General features: G+C 42.2%; 1 protein-coding gene and 1 long non-coding RNA gene across 12 annotated transcripts in view; one reads left to right on the forward strand and one right to left on the reverse strand.

The window, feature by feature from the left end:
- The window catches only part of agrn (agrin), a 466,151-nt gene that overhangs the window by 81,076 nt on the left and 360,546 nt on the right, over positions 1 to 24,529 (reverse strand). For all 10 annotated transcript variants that reach the window (XM_032562688.1, XM_032562681.1, XM_032562697.1 and 7 more), the window contains 7 exons: positions 23,055 to 23,252; positions 22,601 to 22,801; positions 11,361 to 11,503; positions 8,459 to 8,564; positions 5,341 to 5,460; positions 4,785 to 4,949; positions 1,298 to 1,441 (listed from right to left, as the gene is read on the reverse strand). In XM_032562688.1, coding sequence (XP_032418579.1) covers positions 1,298 to 1,441; positions 4,785 to 4,949; positions 5,341 to 5,460; positions 8,459 to 8,564; positions 11,361 to 11,503; positions 22,601 to 22,801; positions 23,055 to 23,252 — 1,077 coding nt within the window. The remainder of the gene's footprint in view (positions 1 to 1,297; positions 1,442 to 4,784; positions 4,950 to 5,340; positions 5,461 to 8,458; positions 8,565 to 11,360; positions 11,504 to 22,600; positions 22,802 to 23,054; positions 23,253 to 24,529) is intronic.
- On the forward strand, positions 17,730 to 18,435 carry LOC116720156 (uncharacterized). Of its 2 annotated transcripts, XR_004339333.1 has the most exons (3): positions 17,730 to 17,861; positions 17,953 to 18,260; positions 18,342 to 18,435. It is a non-coding gene; the product is annotated as an uncharacterized LOC116720156 (long non-coding RNA). The 2 variants fall into 2 exon arrangements; XR_004339332.1 differs by having other exon boundaries at positions 17,743 to 18,260.

The following is a 24,529-nucleotide window of genomic DNA, read 5'->3' on the forward strand; positions in this document are numbered from 1 at the left end:
GCCATACCCTCTGAGTACCTTGTCTCTGTACCCAGCAGTGTGTGTGGCGGCGAGCTGGGACTGCTGGCTTCATTAAGCGTTTGACTTCCAGTCGATGTCTGATGGTGAATCTTAATCAAGGAGCTGCAGGCTCTCAGCAGGAGCTAACCTTTCCTTCAACTGTTTTCCTTTTTTTTTTTATTCGGTGCAATCGCCGGGGCGGGTTTGCATTTTTAATCAAAAGCAATCAATAGTGCTGACACACAGATCTAACATGTGAGTGCTGGAGATGGTCCAACAAGATGCAGACAAATAGAAATATCAAGGGGTAATATGTTGTCCATGGGCCTTTTGTACACTTCACTATTTCCCTAATCACTATTGATTAGCCATCCTGGAGTCACTTCCTGCTCTGCCAATAAAGCTGATGGATGTGAAGAAGAGATGAAGAAAGAGTGGCTGCTGTAAAGCTTCTCCACAAATCAGATAAGAGACAGAAACGCTCTTCGAGTGATGGGAGCAACTCTGGGAGGCCCCAGGAGCCCAGTCTGCGTTCATCAGCGATCCTCCTCATTATTTATTAGCGCTCTTATTACCAGACAGACACGAGGTGGTGCTAGAGCGCCTGCTCTGTTGCTCTGGACAAAAAGAGCCCTTCTCAAATCTTTTTCTCAGTTTTTAGACAGTTTTTATTACAGTATTAACCTGTAATAAACCTCACACTGCACTCTTAACCCAAATTAGTTGATTTTTCTAGAAAAATAAAAAAAGCTGCAGTATGTAACTTTTATAAAAAAATATTTCTTACATATTTGTTTAAACTGCCACCATGTTGTGACAGTATGAGACAGATAATCTGTGAAAAAAATAAACTCCTTGCTTTCTCACACTGCTAACTAGAAGCAACCAATCAGAACCGAGAGGCGGGTCTTACTGCTGTCAATCACCCTGATGGCTAGTTAGCATATGATGACGGTGGATAAACGGTTTTGCTGTAACTAAGTGATTTCTCCACCATCAGCACATGGAGCAGTGAGTACATGAGGTTGACGAACAGCGCTAAGCCCGTCTTCCTGTCTCTGATTGGTTGTTTTTGGTCGTTAGAGGTGCGTTTCTTCAGACGGCAGTAGCAGCTCAGGGAGGAGGTGGAGGAAGCTTGATATTTTCAGATTATCTGTCTCCTGCTGTCAGGATATGGTGACAGTTTTAACAAATATGTAAAAAACATTTTTTATTCACGTCCTGCAGCTTTAATATTAGTTACAAGTACCAATGGGCACCTGCCCCCCAAATGTCTGTGGACGCCTCTGCTTGTTACCGTGGTCACAGCCGTTCATTCCCATCCTGCTTCCATCTGGACACACGTTGCACTTCAAGCCTTTCACCCCCGTCTTGCAGGAGCACAGGCCCGACATCTGCTCACAATCATCCCGGACCGAGCCGGTGGGATCGCAGCTGCAGGCTGAAATTGCAAAAAAAAAGGCATGATTAGATAATCGAATAGTGCCGATGACGGGCAGACCGGCCTTCACTTAGAGTGGTAGGCAAACAAAGCGCGTCTGGAGCACTTTTAGCCCGAGCATATTGCTTTAACGATACGTGTTTGTCTCCGACTGAGGGGTTGGGAACAGTTCAACTCGCCTCGGGGTTCACAGAGGGAAGGAGTGGAAGGAGGAGAACGAGCGTGTAAGACGAACTTAAAACAACAACCTCGGGGAAGGACATCAAGCCCATCATGTTCCTAGAATCAATGATGTGATTATTTTTCTCCCTGCTCCTCCCTCCTGCTGAAGCCGTTATTGGTGTTGTGTTTTGCTTTCTGCCTGTGCTGGCTAAACCTCGTTAAAGGTCAGGCCACAGGTGACACACCTGCAGGCTTCCTGCTCCCTGGCTCCAGCAGCGTGTGTCCTTCGGTACGGCGGCAGCGAGACGCGAAGCCGCTCAGCATATCGCGTTACATCGAGACAAACAACCAGGTCCCGACCTCACACCGCCGCCCGCATACAAATGGAAACAGTTCATTCAATCCAGTTTTGACAGCGCTAAAGGACACAACAGAAAATCAATCTGCTAAAATGCAGCAAGCAGCTCCTCCTGTTTGTCTACTAAAGTGAATTTACGGTTAACCATGCACAAGAATTATAAGATTCAGAGATCCATGCCCTCCCTGTTCTGGAGGTTCCGACAAGAAAGTAGATGCTGCGTTTGGAGTTTATCGACTTCAATTCTCCCATTTCTATTCTATACAAGAGCTTGTGGTCCCATCATAAAAAATGTAGATCTACAAGCTATTTCACAAGCTGTTCAAAGTAACAAGCTAGCGATGTGTGATATGTCATATTTTAGTATCGATCCAAATCAAGTAAATACAGGCCCATATCGCCGATACCAATATCTACACCAATAATGATACTTATTATTTGAATAAGATGTAAGAAAATCCAAGCAAGATATTTTTGAGGCAGAGTTGAGCCTGGATATGGGGCGTTCAGAGGACAGCAGGGGGCGCTGGCGGAAATTTTTACAAAAGGGGGGCGCTGAGATTCCTCTGGGGGGCGTTTGCTCGAAGGTAAACTTTACACCTTATATGCACAACAATATCAGTTTAGACTTTGAGCAACTTGCTAAAACTGTATTATGTAACTAGCTTCTTGGCGCAGCTCCGTTCTCCTGCTACTATAGTTTCACCATCAGTTCAGCGTTACACCAGCTGATGACTTTACTGTGATTTACTTGTCTGGTGTCTGATTTTCAAATATTTATGTTTTATTGAGGATTTTTGTACATATGTTTTGGCAGTGCTGTGATCACGTCAGAGCAGCAACTTATATAAAAACGTATAAAGCGTTCGTTTTATAGAGTTAACATCGGTGCTGTAAGTGATCCGGTATGAAACGGTAGTACCACAGCCATTTTGAATTTTAATCATCAGTATACCGGGATTTTTTTCCTTGTATTAAAAGATTTACGTCAGTCTGCTTTTCTCCATCAATATGCTTCCCGACCGCTCCGCACCGTACGCAAGTTTCGCAAAACTCTGAAACAGGAGAACCAGGACATAGAATGGAACAAACTATTTGTGATTCATGATCAGAGAACCCGGCGGTGAACAGTGAAAAATCAATATGAGTGGCAAATCTGGTGAAACACGTTATGATTAAGCGGCACAGCAGATGATGAGTGAAGTTTACTGGTGGTCAATACAAAGGATAAAGTAAACCTAATAACAGGAAAGAAACTAAACTAGACATAACAATAAACCAAGAAAGGATCATACTAATCAAAGAAAACTAAATGGAAATGAACAAAGAACAAAATGCAAGAATAAACTAAGAAACTAAATTAAATACAGAGGAAGAAAATTGTATGGCAAGACCTTTCGAGCAATAGTACAGAGCAGTCCTCTGTATTAATTATTGGCAAGAACAAACAGACTCTATTTTCAGATAAAAGATCAAATAATATTATTGAAGTGCCATGGGTTTGTTGAGACCGCATATAGTACCAATCAGAAAATTGTTTTACACAATGTAACAGTAAGAAACTTAGAATTTATTAATGTTTTTTATTAGATTTGATATATTTATTTCTTCAATATTGCTTTTCATATCAGTGTTAATGTAATGAGGCTGTTCAGTGACTCCATGACATTTTCAATCTGACTCATTAGGATTTGATTAAGAACCAGCTTTGTTCTTTGTCATTTCTGTCCAGCAAAACTATTAATCTATAAATCAATAGACAGGTCTGTATAAAGATATAATCCACGTTTCTGTCCCATATTTGTATGGCATTAAAAGGATCTGGAACTTTTACTTTTCTGCTGAAGAACTGGTTTACACAGTAAATGCCATGTGGGTGAAATTTTATGGATAATACTCTGATGTCCCATTCTCCTGAAGGCAGCACAGAGCTGCACCGCCAGAAACTCACAGAAACACTGAAGAAAAGAAGAGTCCTGATTGATATAGTTACAGTTCTATCCATGTTTCAATGTTCCAGAGCACTGTCTTTTGCAAATAGTTCAAAGTTTAAGCTTGTATTGTTGTACATCTTTTATCTGGTCATTTTGTACAATATTTAACAGTTAACATCAGAGAATGGCACAGAACAAGAATATTTTTTTCCACTCTGATTGGCTGCTGTTAGGCTTACCAATTTTAACTTGAATGTCTGTAGAAATTATTTTTATTCCCATGGCTTTTTTGTTCTCTGGGAAATTACTTTTGATGATAAATACCAAAACAACCATAAAAATTAAAACAACAACAATAGCGATAGTACTCAACTGAAAGTTTATACAGTAACAGTAAATTAGCTTTTAAGACTTTATCCTGAAAATATATTTAGCCAAATGAAAGTGTGCTAAATGTTTTCAAAGTCAGCAAAAATGCTAAACACAAAATTAGCTCCTCTATTAGACCAGAAGTGGAAAGCAAATGCTGAAGCACCAAAGTGCTAATTTCCACCCTGTTGGGAAGTTTTACCAGGCGTCTTCTGGTAAGCTAATAGCATTGAACCTTAGTGATTGGATAAAGTTTAAAACCTCAACAGTCCAAGCCATTGTTTTTCAATAGCCAAGAGTATTGCTCAAAGCAGAGCATTGACCAAGGAGCAGATTTTCAATCAGACTAAGAAACTACGATACAAAACTAAAAACATAAAAGGGAATCTGAAACTAAAGTACAGATCTTACCAGCATCAATCTGAATCGACTCGGTTTAGATACTCTCTAATATTTTGGGTCGATTCGGCCACCTCTACAACATGCACCATGCAAATAGAGACCAACAGCAGCTCCTTACGCGTGCAGCCGCTCATGCCTTCAGTGATGATGGCACGGAAGTTCCAGAAGCCCGGCTCACAGCGGTCACACTTCTGGCCGCCGACCCCCGGCTTACAGGAGCACTGGCCACTGGTCGGGTCGCAGGAGCCTTTGTAGGAGCCGTGGACGTTACACTGACAGCTGCCTGAGGAAAAATACAGCACTGTTTTTAAGCTTTTTAAATCCTTCCTACACATAAATGCATGGCTTTACTAATGTTGTGAAACACTATCCATCAGCATATTCTATTTCTAAATCTGCATTTTCCCTATCTTTGAAGCATCTTGAAGATTACAGCGTGATGCCACGTTTCCCCTACATCTCTGTCGCTATCAAGAGTCGAGATCATCAGTAGAGGAAAGATTTGTTTCTGTTGATAAAGACCAGCATCATCATAATTATTCTTGGGATTAAGATTAAAAGCTTCAAGCTCTGCAACTTTGCTTGTAATCTTACAGAAACTGCAACTCAAGGACAACGCGCCGTCACGGCCTGATAGCATCAGAAGTTTAGCAGGCGGAGGGAGGAAGACTCACTGGGACATCCGGCCTGTCCGACCCCTAGAGCGGCGGTGATGTTGTCAGAGCAGCAGCCGTACGGAGAAAGGCCGCAGTGCTGCGGCGCAGTTAGCTCCGTTGGAGACGTAACATAATTCTCTGAGGAGGGAAGGAACAAGAAGAGACAGAGGAAGATTTAAATGGCTGAGGTTTGGATTTATTGGACATTATATAAAACAATTTAAACAGATGAAACTTTTTTTTGCAAAAAAATGAGAACAGGAGGCTGAGAACCAGCTTCCAGATAACAAGTTTATCTTCTACGCTCCACATCAGGAAGGGTAAGAGATGCTATTACCTCTAGTGAAAACAAGCAATGCCTTCCTGCTGAATTTGACATTTACCACCTACCAGCAGGGATGTTGTCTTCATTTGTCCCTGTCTGTGGAGCTGCACAGGAAACCTACATCTTAAAGAAAGAGCCCTGCCTTATGTGAGGGGATGTGCCAAGCTGCTTCTGCCTCTTTTGTCTGCAGCAGCCACCAAACCAGCGTGGCAGAGCTACACTCAGCCCGATAGACACAAATGTGTTCCTCACGCTGGCCTTTCTCCAGAAGCTGGCAGCCGACAACAAACACAATAGGAGGAGGGAAAAGGTGGCGGGGCGGAGGGGATTGTTTAATAGCCAAGGCAAAAAAAGAAGCCCAACGTTAAAATTTTCCTCCAAGCTTTTGAGTGAAAAGTTAACTTGTAGATAAAAAACAGAGAACTCTCTGTTCAGTCTGGTTCTTTCTCTCTCTGTTCCCCAACCAATCTCCCTTTCTTATGTTGCTAATTTGGAGTTTGGAGGCTGGAGATACGGCGGCCATAAATCACACTGTTACTGGTGTGGATATGAGCCACAGCCTAATGGTGATGACTCGGCTCGCTCCTTTTTTCCAGCTCTTTCCCACTCCAGAGATGGGCTTTGGACACAGTTCATTTAACTTGCCACTTTCCGACGCTGCATTCAGCTATCTGCACCCAGCCTATTAGGACAAGGAGAACCTTTAATTTCATACGTTCCTCCTCCCTGTGCTTGGTTTTCTCTGCAGTAGCTGTTGTCTTTCACAGTGCTGCTGACTTTGACATGCAATATTACCTTCATATTTTTCAACTCAACTGTATTTATTTCCTTTGTATAGTACTATCTTTTATATTCCTGGACATATTTTCATATCCACAGAACCAACAGACATGTTTTTGGATTGTATTGAATGTCTTGACCCAGATTTGAGCTGGCAGGTACCAGTGAGGGATTACCTGAATTGCTTCAGCATGGTAAATGTGATAAATCATCACAATTCAACTAGTTTAGATTTAATCTCGCTACATTTATAAACCATTATATGTTAAAACAGTGGTAAACACCACTAACTAAAAACTTAGTTATGCTAACTCTGTAGCACTAGTTATAAACATTAGTTTTGATAACGCTAAAGCACACCATAATGCTAGCTTCAGTTTGAATCATGTCGGCATTGAAAGATGATCACCAATTTACTTTTTCCATAATTTACATGTTCTCTATAGTGATATTAGATATTGTATTTATGTTTACTTCTTTCGCTCTCTGTTCAGTTTGATTTTGTTCCTGTATGTTTCTTGTTTGAAAAAAAATATGCTGAGGAAAGGAAACAGAACGGCTGCGTAAAGTTTTCACCTCTTCAAAATAAGAGCATGAAGGAAAGCCTCTGACTAATTGAAGAATTTTTAAACAAATAAGTAAGACTTATTTGTTTAAAATAACAAATAAGTTTTTTTAAACAAAATGATTATTTAAGTTGTTATTTTAAATAAATAACAAAAAAACAACCAGGTTAATTAGCGTTGTAGAATTTGTCCAGAAAGAATGCATTAGGGGAAGCTAAGTGCACTAAACTCTTTCAAAGTTAGCAAAAGTGCTAAATGAAAAATTAGCTCTTCTATTAGCAGATTAACTGAAGTGAGCCCACCACTGGTTAAAAGATGTTGAAGTTCAGTTGTCGTCGACTTTACGGTCTTCTGCTATGGTTTATCAGGTAAAATTCCAGTAAAATGAATTGAACTTAATAAACGAATCTTTGCTGTATGAAATCTCATACAAGGTACTGTAATTTTTAGGAAAGTTGAAGTTAGTCTCAAGAAGTTCTCTTACAGCTCAGAGCTACTAAAACCCAGGGCTGATTCTGGCTTCTGAACTTCAGGTCAAGATCAAAACTGGTCCTCACATAACTAATGTAGAGGGCAGGAAAATCCCACAGATGTGAGTTCATCCATGAGCCAATAGGAGAGCAGAAGCCCATAGGTCTGGTACACACAGAGGGCTGTTCAGAAAGAGGATTGATTATCCATGGAGGGTAGAGAAGCGTGACAGTCAGCCCCAAGGAGGCCGGCTTAGGAGGAAGAAGAATCAGCAAGGATGTTAGTGGAAACACTGGGAGCTGCTTCTTTCTCCCTCTGCTCAGCTCCCTCCATCCTCCTCTCTTTTGGACCCGGGGGGAATCAAGCAGGCCAGAGTGATCACACAAAATCCCTGAAGTGCTTTTTGCTCTGCTCTTCAGCCTTTACCAGCAAAAGCTCTTCATTTGACACAGCCATAGAGAAGAAGGTGGTTAACCTTTGCAGCCTGGCCACTGATCTAACAATCAGCTCTCTGGGTAAATGCCATTATTGCATGCAAAGAAGAGCTGTTTATATTAGTGTAAGTGGAGCAAAGTGGTATCCTCAGGGTTAGCAGGCAAGTTTAATGGTTTAAATTGTCAGACTTTCAAGACAGAAAAAAAAAGACTCATTACTGTAATCAGCTCCTTCCACACACAGGCCCGTGAGAAAGATTTTAACACCAGCCAGCCTCCAGAGGAACCATCAGTTTCACAAACGCTGCTGAAAAAATTGTCAACTTTCCTGGAGCAAATCACGCAGACAAGGCAAAGCACATTCAAGCATTATCTACATCATTTCATTAGGTTTTGGCGACTGGGCTGACAAAGAAGAGACAACAGAGATGATGTCAGAATTATATTGGGAGGAGAGATAACCCGTCAATGGAGGGAATGAGTGGAGAAATGGGATGACAGCGACAATGATGACGGAGTAACCTGCAATCACTGTATGTGTTTATGTGTGAAGCACCGACCTGCACAGGGACCCTGACTCTGAATCAACAAGAGCCTCTTTTCCAAACATTTGGTGTTTTTTAACTCGCACTCGTTCCGGTAGGTTTTCCCATCCGAGCCACAGACCTGCAGAGAGAGAGCAGGTACAGACAGGGAGATTTCTATGACATGATGGTACGTTATTTTTAATCAGGCATAAATAAACGGTTTACGTCTCACAAACCGTACACACATCAACCTAACGTATGTCGATGGATTACCTCTCAAAGTCTCAGAATCTCAAAACTTTTGATTAATAAAATGTAACTCGAGGAGACTTTTGGATGAGCATAAAGAGATTATTAGTAAGTCATTTAACACAAAAAACCCCCAACATCTAATATGTTTTAATCCAATATGTTCTCACTCCCAACTCATCTACACAGTGTTCCAAATTATTATGCAAATTGGATTTAAGTGTCATAAAGATAATTTTTTTTGTTGTGCTATCAAATTTATAGGTGGTATTGTGTATCAGGGCTCTTTGAATCACTATAATTTCAGAGAGCTGGTTGATTAGTTTGTTTTTTGAGCTAAATTAAAGGAAATCTACTTAAGAAGGATGTTCCACATTATTAAGCAGGCCACAGGTTTCAAGCAATATGGGAAAGAGAAAAGCTCTCTCTGCTGATGAAAATCATCAGATAGTGTAGTGCCGTATGACAAGATATAAAAACATTAGATATTTAACGAAAACTGAAGCGTTATCGTACTGTGAAGAGATTTGTGGCTGATTCAGAACAAAGATGGGTTTGTACAGATAAAGGCAGAATGAGGAAGGTTTCTGTTAGACAAATTGATCGGAATAAGAGAGCAGCTGTTAAAATGCCCTTACAAAGCAGCAAACAGTTATTTGAAGCTGCTGGTGCCTCTAGAACCTCAAGGTGGAGGATCCTCCAGGGGCTTGCGGTGCATGAACCTACCATTGGGCCCCTAACCAGAGCTCACAAGCAGAAACAGTCGCAGTTGGCCCAGCCGTACATGAAGATTAATTTTCAAACAGACTTGTTCACTGATGACTGCTGTGCAACCCTAGATGGTCCAGATGGACGCAGTAATGGATTGGTGGTGGATGGTCACCACGTCCCAACAAGGCTGTGACATCAGCAAGGAGGTGGTGGAGTCATGCTTTGGGCCGAAATCATGGGGAGAGAGAGAGAGAGAGCTGGTCGGCCCCTTCAGAGTCCCTGAAGGTGTGAAAATGACCTAAGCAAAGTATATGGACTTTCTGACTGATCACTTTCTTTCATGGTTCAAAAAGAAGAGCTGTACCTTCCGTAGCAAAATCATCTTCATGCATGACAATGTACCATCTCATGCTGCAAGGAATACCACTGTGTCATTGGCTGCTATGGGCATAAAAGGGGAGAAACTCATGGTGTGGTCACCATCCTCCTCTGACCTCTGACCTCAACCCTACTGAGAACCTTTGGAGTTTCCTCAAGCAGAAGATCTGAGGGTGGAATGCAGTTCATATCAAACCAGCAGCTCTGGGAAGGTTTTCTGACATCCTGCAAAGAAATTCAAGCAGAAACTCCACAAACTCACAAGTTCAATGGATGCAAGAATTGTGCAGGTGATATCAAAGAAGGGGTCCAATGTTAACATGGAACTTGGTCTGTAAGATGTTTTTGATTGAAATAGCTTGATTTTAGTACATGTGACCACTTAATGCTGCACATTCAAAGAATGACCGTTTGCAGTTCTTTATAATCCATAAAATGTTTAGAAAACCTGCTGTGCATAATAATTTGGAGCAGTGCATTTTGAGTTTTTATTTTTGAAAAAAAATACTGTTCTCATGGGGAGCTTTGTTCAGTAAAATTTGATTTATACTGTAATAGTTCATGACTTGAAAATTATACTGACCATCATTTGCATTGACCATTTAAGAAAATCTGAGAAAATATCACTTGCATCATAATTTGGAACATGGTGTATGGACGCTTGGGTAGGTTCCCTCTGCATCACATGTTGACGCATTGGGTACCTCCTTCTCGTCAACAACTGAGGTTCAGGCTGCTCTCATTGAGTGCTGTAGCGCCCCCTGAGCTTCTGAAACTGACGATCTAGGAGTCTGTTCTAATTTTTTTAAAGGCATAGAAAAAGTGATACAATTCGTGCACATCTGATGTATCTGTATGATTTACCAATTTCGTTAATTTTACTTCAGATTTAAAAGATCCTTCGGGTAGCAGAAATGAAGATAAAATCATGGCTTCAGAGACCCGGAGGATTTTTAAAATCTGAATTAAAATTAACGAAATTGGTAAATCATACAGATACATCAGCTGTGCATGAATGGTATCACTTTTTCTATGCCTTTAAAAAAATTAGAATAGACTCATCCTCTTCGTTCCTAGATCGTCAGGTTCAGAATCTCAGGGAGCGCTACAGTTACACTGAGTGCTGTAGCGCTCCCTGAGCTTCTGAACGGCCTGAACGTTCAGCCTGAACGTCAGTTATTGACGAGAAGGAGCGTCAACATGTGATGCGGAGGGAACCTGCCCAAGCCTCCATAGACGAGTTGGGAGTGAGAACATGTTGTTTAATCAGTTGCAACAACATATTATCACCTTCCTAAAATTATGGCTTAGGTAATTTTTTACCAACGGTGATTTGTTTTCTTAATCTTTTGGTAAAAAATGATGTAACCCTTTATTTTAGGAAGATAATAATAAATGTATCTTTTATTACATTTAATTTTACAATCTTCATGTTTGTTATTTACTGTGATTTCTGAAGAGGATCTCAACACATTTAGAGTCACACTCCAACAGTTGGAACGGCTGGTTCAATTGATGTAGCAAATCTAGCCAGAAACAAAACGCTACATCAGGTCTAAACCTGTAGGTGAGCACCAGCTTTTCCTGGAAGCTGTACCTCGTTGAGTGGCACGCTCTCACAGTTAAAGCTGCAGATGCAGCGTTCATCCTCTTCGTCCTCGTTCCAAATCCCATCGTACGTCGTACAGCGCTCCTGTTCGCAGCTCTCCACTCCGGAGCCAGATGCCCCAGAGCCACATTCTGCAAATAAAAACACAAAACTCACTGTGTCATTCATAAAACACACACTGAAATCACTCTTTTTTCAGAACAAACATATTTTTGTTCAACATAAAGCTCAAATTTCCTGAGTGACCAAATTTCAATATTTATGCTAAAAGAGAAAACATGAAAATAACTGCTGCTGCTGCTAGTGTAAAATAATGACCAGTGCAGCCGAGGCTGGATGGTGACTAAATAGATTAGACATCTCTGCACCACCAAAGAGGCGGCCTTTTTATTTCAATTAAATCAGAAATAAAAAAAGGAGGGAATCTGTGGCCTTTCAGTGGCAGCCGGCCCGCTCTATGGGTGCCTGCCTCCTGATATGAGAATGCAACTAATTGCACAGTATTCTGTTAAATTTAATTAGCTCCTGGGACCTTGGAGAAAAGTTGTCACAGCAACTCTTTAACTGTAACCCTGAAAGGTCGTTCACTTGCATTAAAAGCGAGGGAAAAGCTACTCATTGAGTCTCCAGCAAAAAGTATGAAAATCCTTCATTTTCTGCTTGTTTTGTGCATTTTAATTTTTCCTAAAAGGGATTAAAAGAACAGAGACATGTGAGAGCATGTTGTTTTGGGGTTTCATTTAAAAACAACAAATCGAGCAGATGAGAAAAGTGGAAGGATCCCGTCTTTTGAAGTTGCGAGCATCTCCTGCAGCGGGGTCCCGGGAGAGATTAGGTGAATGCGTGTGAAGACAGGAGTATGAAAGCCTGTCAGACAGGGCGAGAGGCTCATGAGGCAGGAAGAAAGTTCATTCAAAACTAATTTGTTATTCAGAAAAGGAACTAAAAGCTCCCAGAGACACCCAGCGGATTCAAGCGGCGGGTAATCAGGGTGTTCCTTCTCCTCCCCGTCGTCTTGTCTTCTTCTGGGGCTTATTCCACTCCGTGTATTGATGCTCCGCCTCTAATGGCGAAATCGATGTCCCAGTGATGGAAGTAGCACTTAGCGTAACCCATCTTCTAAAGTAGATTATGGAGAAGGTCACAGAGCCAGGGGAGGGGAGCCCAGCTCTTCCCTGACACGGGTCATCAGCAACAGGATGGAAGGACTTTTGAAGGGTCGATACAACGAAGGAGCTCTGACTTCATTATCTGGAGCTGCAGCTAATGGAGACCCAAACCCAATCTACCAGAACAATTGTTGATTAATATGACATTTTATTTCGCTTTGGGATCAATTAAGTATTTTTGAAATTAACTGAATTTGAACAAACATCAGGCACAGTTCAGAGATTTACACCAGAATGCCATTTATCCTGAGACCCTTTAACCTATCTATCTGTAACCCTAATAGCCCTAATACCCACCACCTATTGGTGGTTACCAATAGTTACCCTAATGCTTTTAGCTATCTGTAACCACTAACCCGAACCCTTTTACCAACGTAAACCATTGTAGCGTTGTATTGATTCAGTCTGGAGTTTCATAAAACGTTTTGTTTTGCGGCTCATGGCTCTCAGCCACCGGTCACATTACTGTGGGTATTCCTGGCTCAGTTGACCTTGGAAGAAAAGATAAAAATAAAAACGAGGACAGATCGAGGGAGGATGAAGCAGTGATGGTTGGCCTCCCGCATCTGTTTACCGTACGCCAGCTCAGCAAGGCACAATAAAAAACCCAAGCCAGCCCACCCAGTTCATATTCTGCTCAGGCGCCCTCGCAGAGTCGAGCTACATAAATAAAAGAGGTAAGACATTAAAACAGAATAAATAAATAAAAGTGAAAAGCAAAGAGAGGGGGGGGTCCTAATTAGTGGCTGTACTTTGATGTGTCCACCACCTGCGCCGCCTATGAACCTTTCAATTAATACATCCCCAGCTAACATGGCTGCATCAGCTATCTCTGCACTGCCCATCCATTCCTTTTTACTCAATCATGTCAGAGGCCCGAGTCTATTTGGCAGAGTGAGCTCCATTAAGAAGACAGAATTCAGCAGTCAGGGAAGGAAAGGACGTGGATTGCATGAGGATAACTTTGAAGAAATATAGCGGGGATTTGACAATGAAAATAATATTAGAAATGAACCGCGTTGTCGAAGCTGTCGGGTATTGAACTGAAAGAACAGAACATGGGTAAATAATTGAAGCTTCAGGAAGAAGTGTGGGAGATATACTGAGCTCTTGGTAAACTAGAATACTTGATGTCTGGTGCTGCATCAGGATCCGTCTGACTACATCCTCACACTCAACACTAGTTTGGATTATTATTATTATTATTATTATTATTATTGCTTTGAGGCATTGAGGTGATTTTCACAATGGCGCCAATATTTAGATCATCTGTTTCTCTTGTCCACATGCAAGTCGGGTTTAAATATAAAAAACAGAGATTTTTATCCAACTGGAATGGATATCTAGAGGCTAGGAAAAAACTGCTCTGCAAATGTTTCAGCGTTGAAATAGTAGAGCAATTATAATGTCTTAGCATTGTCATTACTGCAATAATCTATTGCTTTAGCAGCAACAACATGGTAGCAATTGCTTAGTTTTATTTAAACTTTGGTCTAGTCTTTTTTTATCATTTAACTGTTTATTAGTATTTTTCACATTTGTTTACATACACAATGTACATGAACACTTCACATTCAACATAACATAAAACCTTTGCTTGGGAGCTATTCCTCTATTTCACCTTTGTCCCATCTAGTTTGTCTAGTTCTTTCTCTATTTTTTGTCGCTGTCTTTGGTCTTGAATGATGTCTATTTCATCCACTTTTCTTCCATGTGTTTGTTGAAGTCTCAAACGATGTGTCAGTTTTTCCATAATGTAGATTTCTTCTATTATTCCAGTTCATTGTTCTGCCTTTTACTCGTAATAGCTTTCTTGCTAGCTATTAACATTATTTTAATCAAATAACTGTCTTTTACCTGTACTTTCTGTACCTGTACTTACTTTGATATTGTTAAAATTGCAAAGATATAGTACCACAATACTCATAGGAATATAATATCCCAGAATCTTCTTGACAGTTTCATGTACATTAAACTGTGATAGTTTTAATTTGGTTATAGGGATTAACTTGAGTTCAGAGAACTGTGTCGATTTGTGACCCGATCTTCCTGTTCTGATCATTTCAGGGACGTTCCGATTATGTTTTCTGGCATTAGGACCATTTTAGCCAAAAACAAAAACAAAATATGGACAACTCAAAAAATGATGGGACATTTTACTGAGAACAGATTCTTTAAAATAAAGTTTGATTGGATAAACAGTTGGTTAGCTCGTACTTGGAACCCAATAAGTTCATTTTCTCATCTCTTGAGCTGAATGTTTTATTACAGCCCTAGTAGTTGTCAAAAACAGTGTGATCTTTGACGATCCTCAGCCTAGCACTGCTTTAGCCATTCTCAGGATCCTTCTCTCATAAAACTTTGACTCTGTCACCACCTGCTGGTACAGCTGAGGAATTACAGTGTTTCAGTCTCACGTTTACCCAAAAACATAGAAAAAAATTCCCATTTAGTAAACATCCATATCAGCATAGTTTGACCTGAATAAGGCATTCCAAAGCAAAGAAGCATGAATTATCTTAGTTTTGCCCCATCAGTTTCTTAAACTGTCATCATGGATGTGGGAGGACATTAGTCCAGGTAAAGGTCCAAAAAGATGGACAGATGATGTGTCACACATCAGGGAGAGAAAGATGAGGTGTTTGGAAATGGCAAGAACAACTTTGATCCTGCTGCAGAAGGTTACAAATCCTGATTGGGCATGAAGATGATCGATGACCCAGGGAACTCCACTCCCTCTCCGCCCGGCTGCGTTTCCAGTGACCTTTCATGTGTTGGGGAGTTTGATCCAGGTCCAGCTTCAAAGGGAGCAGAAGGTCTGCTTCTTCCCACACTTACCACTTTGTTTATTAAATGCTGTTTTCAATTAAAAAGCCCCCCCTCAGCCCCCCGTCCTGCAACTGATTCACCACATTCTGTTGCCACTTTGTCAGTGTCAGAGGAAAAGGAGCTGAGGCCAAGCCTGCCCGAGTGTGAAATTAAACAGGTGATAAATTTTTCTGTATGGCCAACAGTGGAACACTGTCATTTTTCTTTACTACTAAATAAAAGCAAGAGAAAACAACTTTGGTTTTTATGCTGTGCCCTCCTACCAATAAGACTAATGAGGGTGGGTTTAAGGCGGGTTGTGCACACGGATATAAATCACATGTTCATTTCCTCGCTAGGCTTATCTTTGATTTCATACTGGTGATGTAGAAGCTTTGCTGCTGTCAACAACAGAAGAAAGAAAATACAATGTAATATGTTGTGACATAGGGCCCCTGTTTGGAGATATATATGCTTCTTGTTTTGCCAAAACTCAACCCTCGTTCATCTCCAAAGGTGAATTTATCGGAGACAAATCATTTTTAACACAGGCAGCACAGCAAAGGTGTAGAAAGAGCAGAAAGCCAATAGCTTGGTTTGGACTGCGTTACAGTGGCAGCAGACTTCCAGTGGAGGGTTCGGGTTGGACTCAAAGGGCTAAAACAATCAGACCGGGACAAAAACACCAGTATTTACCCCCAGGGTGAGATTCATCGATTTCTAGCCCATCTCTACCCCCATATGAAAAAAAGGCATTGGTTGCCTCTTTTGTCAGGGACGCACAATTTTGATGGAGAACAGTGCAAAACCAAGAGAGAAATGAGTGGGTGGGACAGCAGGACGCGGTGGGGAGTGCAAAAGAAAAATCTATTGTGTGAGCCTGATGGCTTCTCTGAATCAAAATGGAAAAGCAGGATGTTCACAGACTCCCTCAGGGAGGCAGATGAGAGCATTTTTGTCTAACAGCAGACAACCAACAATGGAGGAAGAGCGTGTGCCTGCAAGTCAGCACTGAGGGCATATTGCTGCACAATTCCTCATGCCCTCCCTCACACAAAAAGGTCACACATCTCAGTCAATTGAAATGATGTTAAATGGACTTCAGGAGCTCTGGTGGCATGAATTTGCCTCTTGGGCCCAAAGAGGCAATATGGCTGATAATCATAATGGGGGAGAAAAAAAGAAAACACAAAAGAATGAAGAGAAGAATAAAACCCCCCTGGGTGGCAATCAAAATGGAAGTAGATTCTCCCATCTTTTTGCCCAGTCCTCCAAACTACGTCCATTTCTTTCCCTCCTGCTGGCTGCTGTAATCTGCTCTGCTTCACACCTTGTCAGGAGAAGACTATGTTCACCGTGGCGACCAGCTACCCACAGGCGAACGCCATCGCCGCTATAGGCATGTCAACTAGCGGCCGGGCTGCTGCCGCTGTGGCGGGGGATGGGGAGGTATGATGCCGAGGCTTGTCAGAGCAGATCAAGATACGATCTGAGTCCATAAATTAGGTTCCACTTTCCTTCAGCGTGGGGAGCAACGACAAACACTCTAGCCATAGGAAGTCAGGATCCTCGTCTGGATGCCATGAGTCACTAACTTCAGAGCCTCATTGGACAGAAACGCGTCTGTCAGAGCAAAAACCAAACCTGGATGCAATGCCAGGAGAAAAATCTCCATGAGATCTAATGCTTTGTTCTTTGACTTCCAGTCGATCCTTTTTTCCTGATTCTCATTTTCTAATCAATACTTTGAATATTTATTTTTGCCCTGTCATACTGGTCGTTTCTTCTGCACACAATACTTTACAAATAAATTAGAGATTTCACAAATCAAACATTGTTTTAATGAATATTTGTATAGTGGTGATTAATATAAGATGGTCCTAAAGTCCACATAGTACTGGAAATTCTCTTTAGTGTTTTCACAAATAGAATACGGATTTATCTCTGACGTTTAAAGACGTTAATTGTAGCTCTGTCCAGTCTAAGTGGTTTATATTTTGGACTACAGATCATTAAATGCCATAAATCTTTTATTAAAAACAAGAGAAACAGTCATTAAGTTATTACTGATTATGTGTCTGAGGGTCTGTTAACAAATTAGCAACATTAGCCTCTAGTAGGGTATATTTCTTTACATGGAGGAATCTACTCCTTATTGCCTGAAGATTAAATACCCAATAGAAAACACATCAGCATGGCGCCCAGGGAGGAGAGCCACTTCACCATTTAAAAATCACTACTTCTTTGTTTTAGATTCAGTACCAGAGTTTCCCCCACCATATTATAAGCCTGGCTGCCCGCAATTGCTTTACTACCTGTTATGTTCCGGGGTTCTCTGGTTCTCTTGGTGGGGTTTTTCCTGTGCGCCTCTTACCACCAGATGGTGACAGGTTCCGGCTGGAGTGCGGTGGTGTCATCATCATCCTCAGCTGTCATCGATTACCCTCATCAGCGGAGCATACTTTAGGAGTTGACTGCCAGTCCAGCGTCGCCTGAGTGTTTGCCAGTCACGGTACCTCTGAGCCCCCTTGAGCCCTGTCTCTGTGTTCCTCGTTGCCTTGAGCCTTCCTGTGATTCTCTTTGTGTTTCTCTGTTGCCTTCAGGTGATCCTTTTGACACTCTGGACCCGTTGACCAGATCCTGGCAGTTTTCCTGGTTTTAGAACCTCCCTCGTGACGCCGTGGAAAATACCCACTGGTTGCCCGAGTTCCCAGACTCACCTCTCCGTTGTTTTGCAAGTATCTCCTGGACCCCAAGGCTGGCGGTCGAACCACTCCGCTGTGTCTCCGTTGCACCCGAGCCTACCTGTCCGTTCTCCGCCGCACTCCTCCGTTGTTCCTAGACCCACTAAGAGACCGAGACCCTGGACATACTCAGTTACCCTCCAAGATTCAAATCCAACCACCACCAAGTAAGAACAACCTGCGTTTGATCTGAGATTTCCATATTCCCACGACCCCTGAACTCACCAGTCTGCTCTTTCCCCTCGCAGTGAACCACTGCTGCCCGTTACCGTTGATTCCCTGGACCAGACCTCCTTCCCACACTCTGATAATTGTGTTATCTTAATAAATCACTTGAACTGATTCTTACTCTCCTGTCTTGTGTTCTGCATGTGGGCTAGAAACCTTTAACCCATCATGACACTACCCCCCCCCCAGGCTAAGCGTTGCTTGTTTTTAGGAAAATAACTAAAAAAACATTATATATTTATATTGTTAGCCAAATTGCAAGCGTCTCTGTTGCTCTGAGCATTTCACTAGAGGAGCAGATTTATTCCTAAAGGATAGGTTTATTAATTATAATATATAAGTTTAGAGTTTATGCATTTAAAGCCGGCAGCGCGCGGACCAATCACACAGCTGGCGCCTCTGCGCTTTGCCTCACGCGCTGCCGCTGCTTTACCTCACTTTACCTCAGCGGGATCGCACGTGCCTCCTTTCACTCAAACTGACCTGTATGGATATTTACATCAACTTCCTGTGAGAAATGATTTTTCTTTGGAGAACTCAAGGTAAGAGTTTAAACCCCGCCGTGTTAGCTCTGGTTGCGCAGCTCTACGTGAACCACAGGAATAACTTGTAGTCGCGAATTCAGAGGTGCGGTGAGATTTATCTTTGTGAACAAAACATTATGTGGCTTTTCCATCTCAACACGCTGCCCAGCGTGTGGCTCTGTCTTCCCTGTAAAGCAGGGGTCTCAAACTCCAGTCCTCGAGGGCCGCAGTCCTGCAACTTTTAGATGTGCCTCTGCTGCACCACACCTGAATAGAATAATTAGGTCATTAGCAAGGCTCTGGAGAACTGATCTACACAAGGAGGTAATTAAGCCATTTAATTCCAGGGTTTTGTACCTGTGGCACATCTAAAAACTGTAGGTCTGCGGCCCTCGAGGACTGGAGTTTGAGACCCCTGCTGTAAAGTTTATGTATGTGTTCCCAGTTGACCGGTGTGTTAGTGGTTAACGAACCAGTTCTGACCTCATCATGCAGGTTCAGCCCAGTGAGGAGCTTTAGCGCTCGCCTAGTAGTCACGCATCACGTTGGTTTTATATTATTTTATTAGTAGTAGTATTATTTTTCCGGTTACACGATGCATCAAACCATATCAAATGCGTTTTCTACTTAGTCAGCCAGAGTTCATACGCGCGGCCGCGCGGGATCTGAAAATCTCGTCCCATTAACTCCAGCAACCAGAACAGCTTCAGTGACTCTTGTTAAAAACCCATCCATCCATCCATCCATCTTCTTCCGCTTATCCAGGGTCGGGTCACAGGGGTAGCAGCTTCAGAAGGGAGGCCCAGACTTCCCTCTCCCCGGCCACTTGTTCCAGCTCCTCCGGGGAAATCCCGAGGCGTTCCCAGGCCAGCCGAGAAACATAGTCCCTCCAGCGTGTCCTGGGTCTTCCCCGGGGCCTCCTCCCGGTGGGACGTGCCCGGAACACCTCACCAGGGAGGCGTCCAGGAGGCATCCTGACCAGATGACCGAGCCACCTCAACTGGCTCCTCTCGATGTGAAGGAGCAGCAGCTGAGTCTACTCTGAGTCCCTCCCGGATGACTGAGCTTCTCACCCTATCGCTAAGGGAGAGCCCAGACACCCTATGGAGAAAACCCATTTCGGCCGCTTGTATCCGTGATCTCGATGAGGGTGGGATCGTAGATCGACCGGTAAATCGAGAGCTTCGCTTTTTGGCTCAGCTCTCTCTTCACCACGACGGACCGGTACAGCGCCTGCTTGACGCTTGCTTTTTGCAGACGATGTGGTCCTGTTGGCTTCATCAGCTCTCGCTGGAGCGGTTCGCAGCCGAGTGTGAAGCGGCCGGGATGAGGATCGGTGCCTCCAAATCAGAGGCCATGGTCTTGAGCCGGAAAAGGGTAGAGTGCCTTCTCAGGGTCAGGGGGGTGTCCTGCCCCAAGTGGAGGAGTTCAAGTATCTCGGGATCTTGTTCACGAATGGGGGAAGAAGGGAGCGGGAGATCGACAGGCGGATTGGCGCAGCGTCTGTTAAAAACTCAATAGACACGAAATGGAAGAGCTACTAAAGCCACATTAGCAGCTTTGATTTAAATCTCCCGTTTGTTCCACATCTCTGCGCAGTGTAGAGGATTTAACTCATCATGCAGGGTTGGTCCAAGGCTGTGTGAGGCCTTGAGCAGAATTTGACTTAGGGGCCCCTCTTGCTGCTAAAACATCAGCACCTCCAACAGCTTCTGTGTTAGATTTAGTGAAATCTGGGAGATGGGGAGTAGTTTAACTGGCCAATCTAAAAAGCAATAAGTTATAATTACAGTTTACTAATTTGTATTTGTGAAAAAATAGCTCAAACCCAAAGATTAAACTCAAGCATCAGATTGTTGCTGTGGTAACAAAACAATCTAACTATGAATATTGTTCTTTGAGGTTTTACAAAGTAAACTTGCCAGGTCCTTTAACACCATTGATAATCTCAATAAATAAATGTTACATTTATGTATCTGTGGTCTGTGTTAAAATATTAGCATTTATGGGGCCCCTGAAGCCCTGGGGGGCCTGATGGAGCCGCTGACTTAAATTTGGATTAAACAGAAGTGCAAATAATTGATGTTCATTTTAATTGTATTGTTTGATTTGTTGTTTTTAAGATTCTGTAGTTGTGGGTTTAAATAGCGTTTCACTGGTGATATTTTCCCGTAACATATAATTACGCAGTAATATTTTTACATTTCCTGTCAACATAACATCTTTGAATACAAAAACACAGTGGACCGCTGGTGGACCGCCTCAGAACCTGACCACTGGGCTTAGCAAGTTCTCTGGGGGAAACCCTGAGTACATTAGTTTAATTTATGCTAAAACAACAAAGAAACTAAGTGATGTAAGCTGGTAGGGGTTTGATGCTGATGTAGTTCAGTGTTCTGAAAAGTCTTGAAACTGTAAACAGGAAACAAAAATAACAACTTGAAGACTTTATTGCTTCCAACTAAAATGACTGTTAGGTTGACAAAACAAACACTGATTTAGCTTAGCAGGCTTGTTATATCTTAATAGTTCATAGTGGGGGTGCACTGATTTATCAACTAGCTGATTTATCAATCAAACTGATTTAATGGCACCAGCTTCCTTAATTTTGGGAGAACAGTGATCAGCCAATGCTTACATGTGAAGCCGATCTTATCCACTGATCTTATCTTCCTCATCAAAGGTCTAAAAACCAGCTTCTGTCCACTTCTGCTCTACATTCAGAGGTCAGACTGTTAGCCCTGCCCACCAGGAAATGTCCAAATGTTTGCAGTAACAATAATCACCCCACTGTTACCAATTCAGGGACTTTCCTGCAATATTAAGCGACATTTAAGATTTGAAAAAATCTGAATTGGTCAAAATCGGAACCAGCAGGTCAGGCTTTTTAAAGACCACTAGTTCGTAGCTCAGAGTTCTGGGGAATCACATATCAGGAATGCTGCAATGCGCAATGCATCTACAGTAGTTAATACATTATCTGTCTCATATGAATGGTTTGTTGATGTATAAATAAATTACCAGAATTGAAAAGGGAGTATTACTCTATGATTTTCTCTAATTTGGTGATCAGCTCAAAGGAAGTTTTTAAAACATTTAAAAAATGTTTTAATGTTTTTTCATATCGGTGACAAAACAACAAACCTTCTTTGAAGTAGCTGGGTCTCTTTTCTGATTTAGGATTCAAACCAACCTCTATCACAGAACTAGCAGATCATTTGTTATAGTGGCAGATTGTCAAAGTGTATAATCAGTTAAATAAATAAAGAAAATTAACTAATAATAAGGAAATCAATAACTGGTCATTTCATTTCTATTCAGTGCCTGTTTGTAAATTCTACCTGCTTTTGACTCTCAGACGCTCATGGGATTATGATGTCTAGTTGTTTCATAGAAAGATGTTTTATCATGACACTTTTTTCAACTTTGAATGAAAAATGCACAATACCAAACAGAATGCTACTTCAGTTTCATTATGGGGTAAAACAGGAAGAATGAACAATGATGACAGCGTATGACTGAAGTACCATGACAGTAGCTGTTCCTGCAACCGTTTCTGTTTACAGCAACACAGCGTGACTTTCACTGCAACTTTTGTTGATGTCAGAGTGCCGACAAGCTTTCCGGCACTTCAGCTTTCTGAAAATCCACAAACGACTAAACGGCGTACCACAGGTCAGTTGGTAAAGTTAATTACACCACTTCAATGGCTGATTGGTTAACATAATTACAACATTTCAAAGTCCATTTCCTACCTTCCTCACAGCTGCCGTGCTTCGCCACATCAATTTTCCTCTTGTGCTCGCAGGCGGACCTGTTGAGCTCACACTCGTTGCTGTAGGTGATGCCGTCGCTGCCGCACACCGGGGCGCTGGCCTCTCCACTGCACTGCAGGCACTCGCACTTTTTCTCCACACACCGGGCACCAAAGCTACAGACGGTGTTGCCGCACATTTCTGTATCACACACACGCACGCACACGCATTAAAATGTATATCTTGAACTAACATTGAAATGAGATTTTATTCCCCGTCTGCCTATGTGCCTGAATTTCATTTTCTGCCTTTAATTCAGCAGGAAAAGAAGAACTTCATGAAACACAAAGATAAAATGTTTCACTCGCCAGAAGTGAAGCTGGCTGTCGCTCTTTGAGGATTCTAGAACAGGAAGTGTGACAAACCGTAATGATTGCAACATGCTGCCACTTACTGCATTCTCCCTGGCTGACCACCCGCAACTCCACCTGCTCTGTGCAGGACCTCACGTTCAGCTCACACTCGCTTTGGTAGGTGTGGCCGTCGCTGCCGCACACGGGCTGGTGCGACTCCACGCACTCCGACGGGCACACGCAGCGCCCGCTCTGGGCGTCACAGATCGCCCCGAAGGAGCAGTTGGAGCAGGCTTCATCTGGAGGGAAAATAAAAACAGGAGACTAAAACTTAGCATGCTTGCGTTTATGTGTGTGTGCAGCCACAGTGAAATGAGCAAATAACTTCCTTTCTAACTTATGTTATCAATATGCAAATTATAAAGCCTTACTTAGATTTTAATGATCCTTGAAAAATTCTTCAAGTGGATGCTTTTTTTGCCACACTACATTTTCTTTCATTAGCTTGGAAATGTTCATCTGTACATATTTTTTTTTAAAAAACTCTCAATCAGTAAGATTATTAAAATGTCATTAAGGACTTTCAAAGCCTGGTGGCTTTCAGTTCTCTGGTCATTACTGAAATAAGCTGAGACTTTACATGAGGATAATCAACAACGTCCTGCAGAAGTGGAAACTACACAGAATCTGCACCAGACAATAAATCAGCCTCTTCCATGTTTAGAACACATGCGTGAAAAAGCTTATTGAAAATCAGCATGTTATATTTTACTCTTAGAAGCTAACTCTGTTTTCTAAAAGTACTATCCAGTTTCTGTTAGCATGTGACTTGCTCTGGTAAGCTAACTCTATGCTAACAATGAGACCTGGATACAGTGGTGGGAAGTAACGAAGTACAAGTACTTCGTTACTGTACTTAAGTACAATTTTCATGTATCTGTACTTTACTTAAGTAGATTTAATAATGGGTACTTTCTACTTTTACTCCACTACATTTTACAGTAAGTATCTGTACTTTCTACTTCACTACATTTCTACAAAAGTGTCGCGTTACTCGTTACATCCAAGTCGGACTGCTCTCTTTTTGTCCGTTAAAATATGAAGTTCAGGGAGTTTAAGGTGGCGCCGTAAAATCCAAGCAATAACGTGACTTAGTGTCTGTTGTCACCCATCGCCTCCCCCTTTACTAGCACGCGGAGCTCCAGACATGCGCAGTGGTTTCCTCTGAGCGGGAGAAGATGTCTAACTAATCGATAATAGCTGCATAAATCATAAGATATGACGACATGTAAAACCAGCAGCGCTTCGCTTTCACAGACGGTGGGACTTTGTCCAACTTTTAGCGTCACTTGGAAGGAAAGCTTAAAGAAAGGTAAGATCTGTGGACGTGATGCTAGCAAAGCTAGCTGTACTGAGACACATGTTGCATCTGCGATGAAAAAAAGTTGTCACTCATGCGCTGAATTATTGTGTGGATTCAGGAACGATCCGATTCTTCTGGACGGATCTTTACTAAGGTTGATGGGACTGAAGCCTCACTGAGAGCCGTTCTTTGTTCTTGTATACACTGCAATAG

This window comes from Xiphophorus hellerii, chromosome 1 (genome assembly GCF_003331165.1).
Source record: "Xiphophorus hellerii strain 12219 chromosome 1, Xiphophorus_hellerii-4.1, whole genome shotgun sequence".
NCBI lineage: Eukaryota > Metazoa > Chordata > Actinopteri > Cyprinodontiformes > Poeciliidae > Xiphophorus > Xiphophorus hellerii.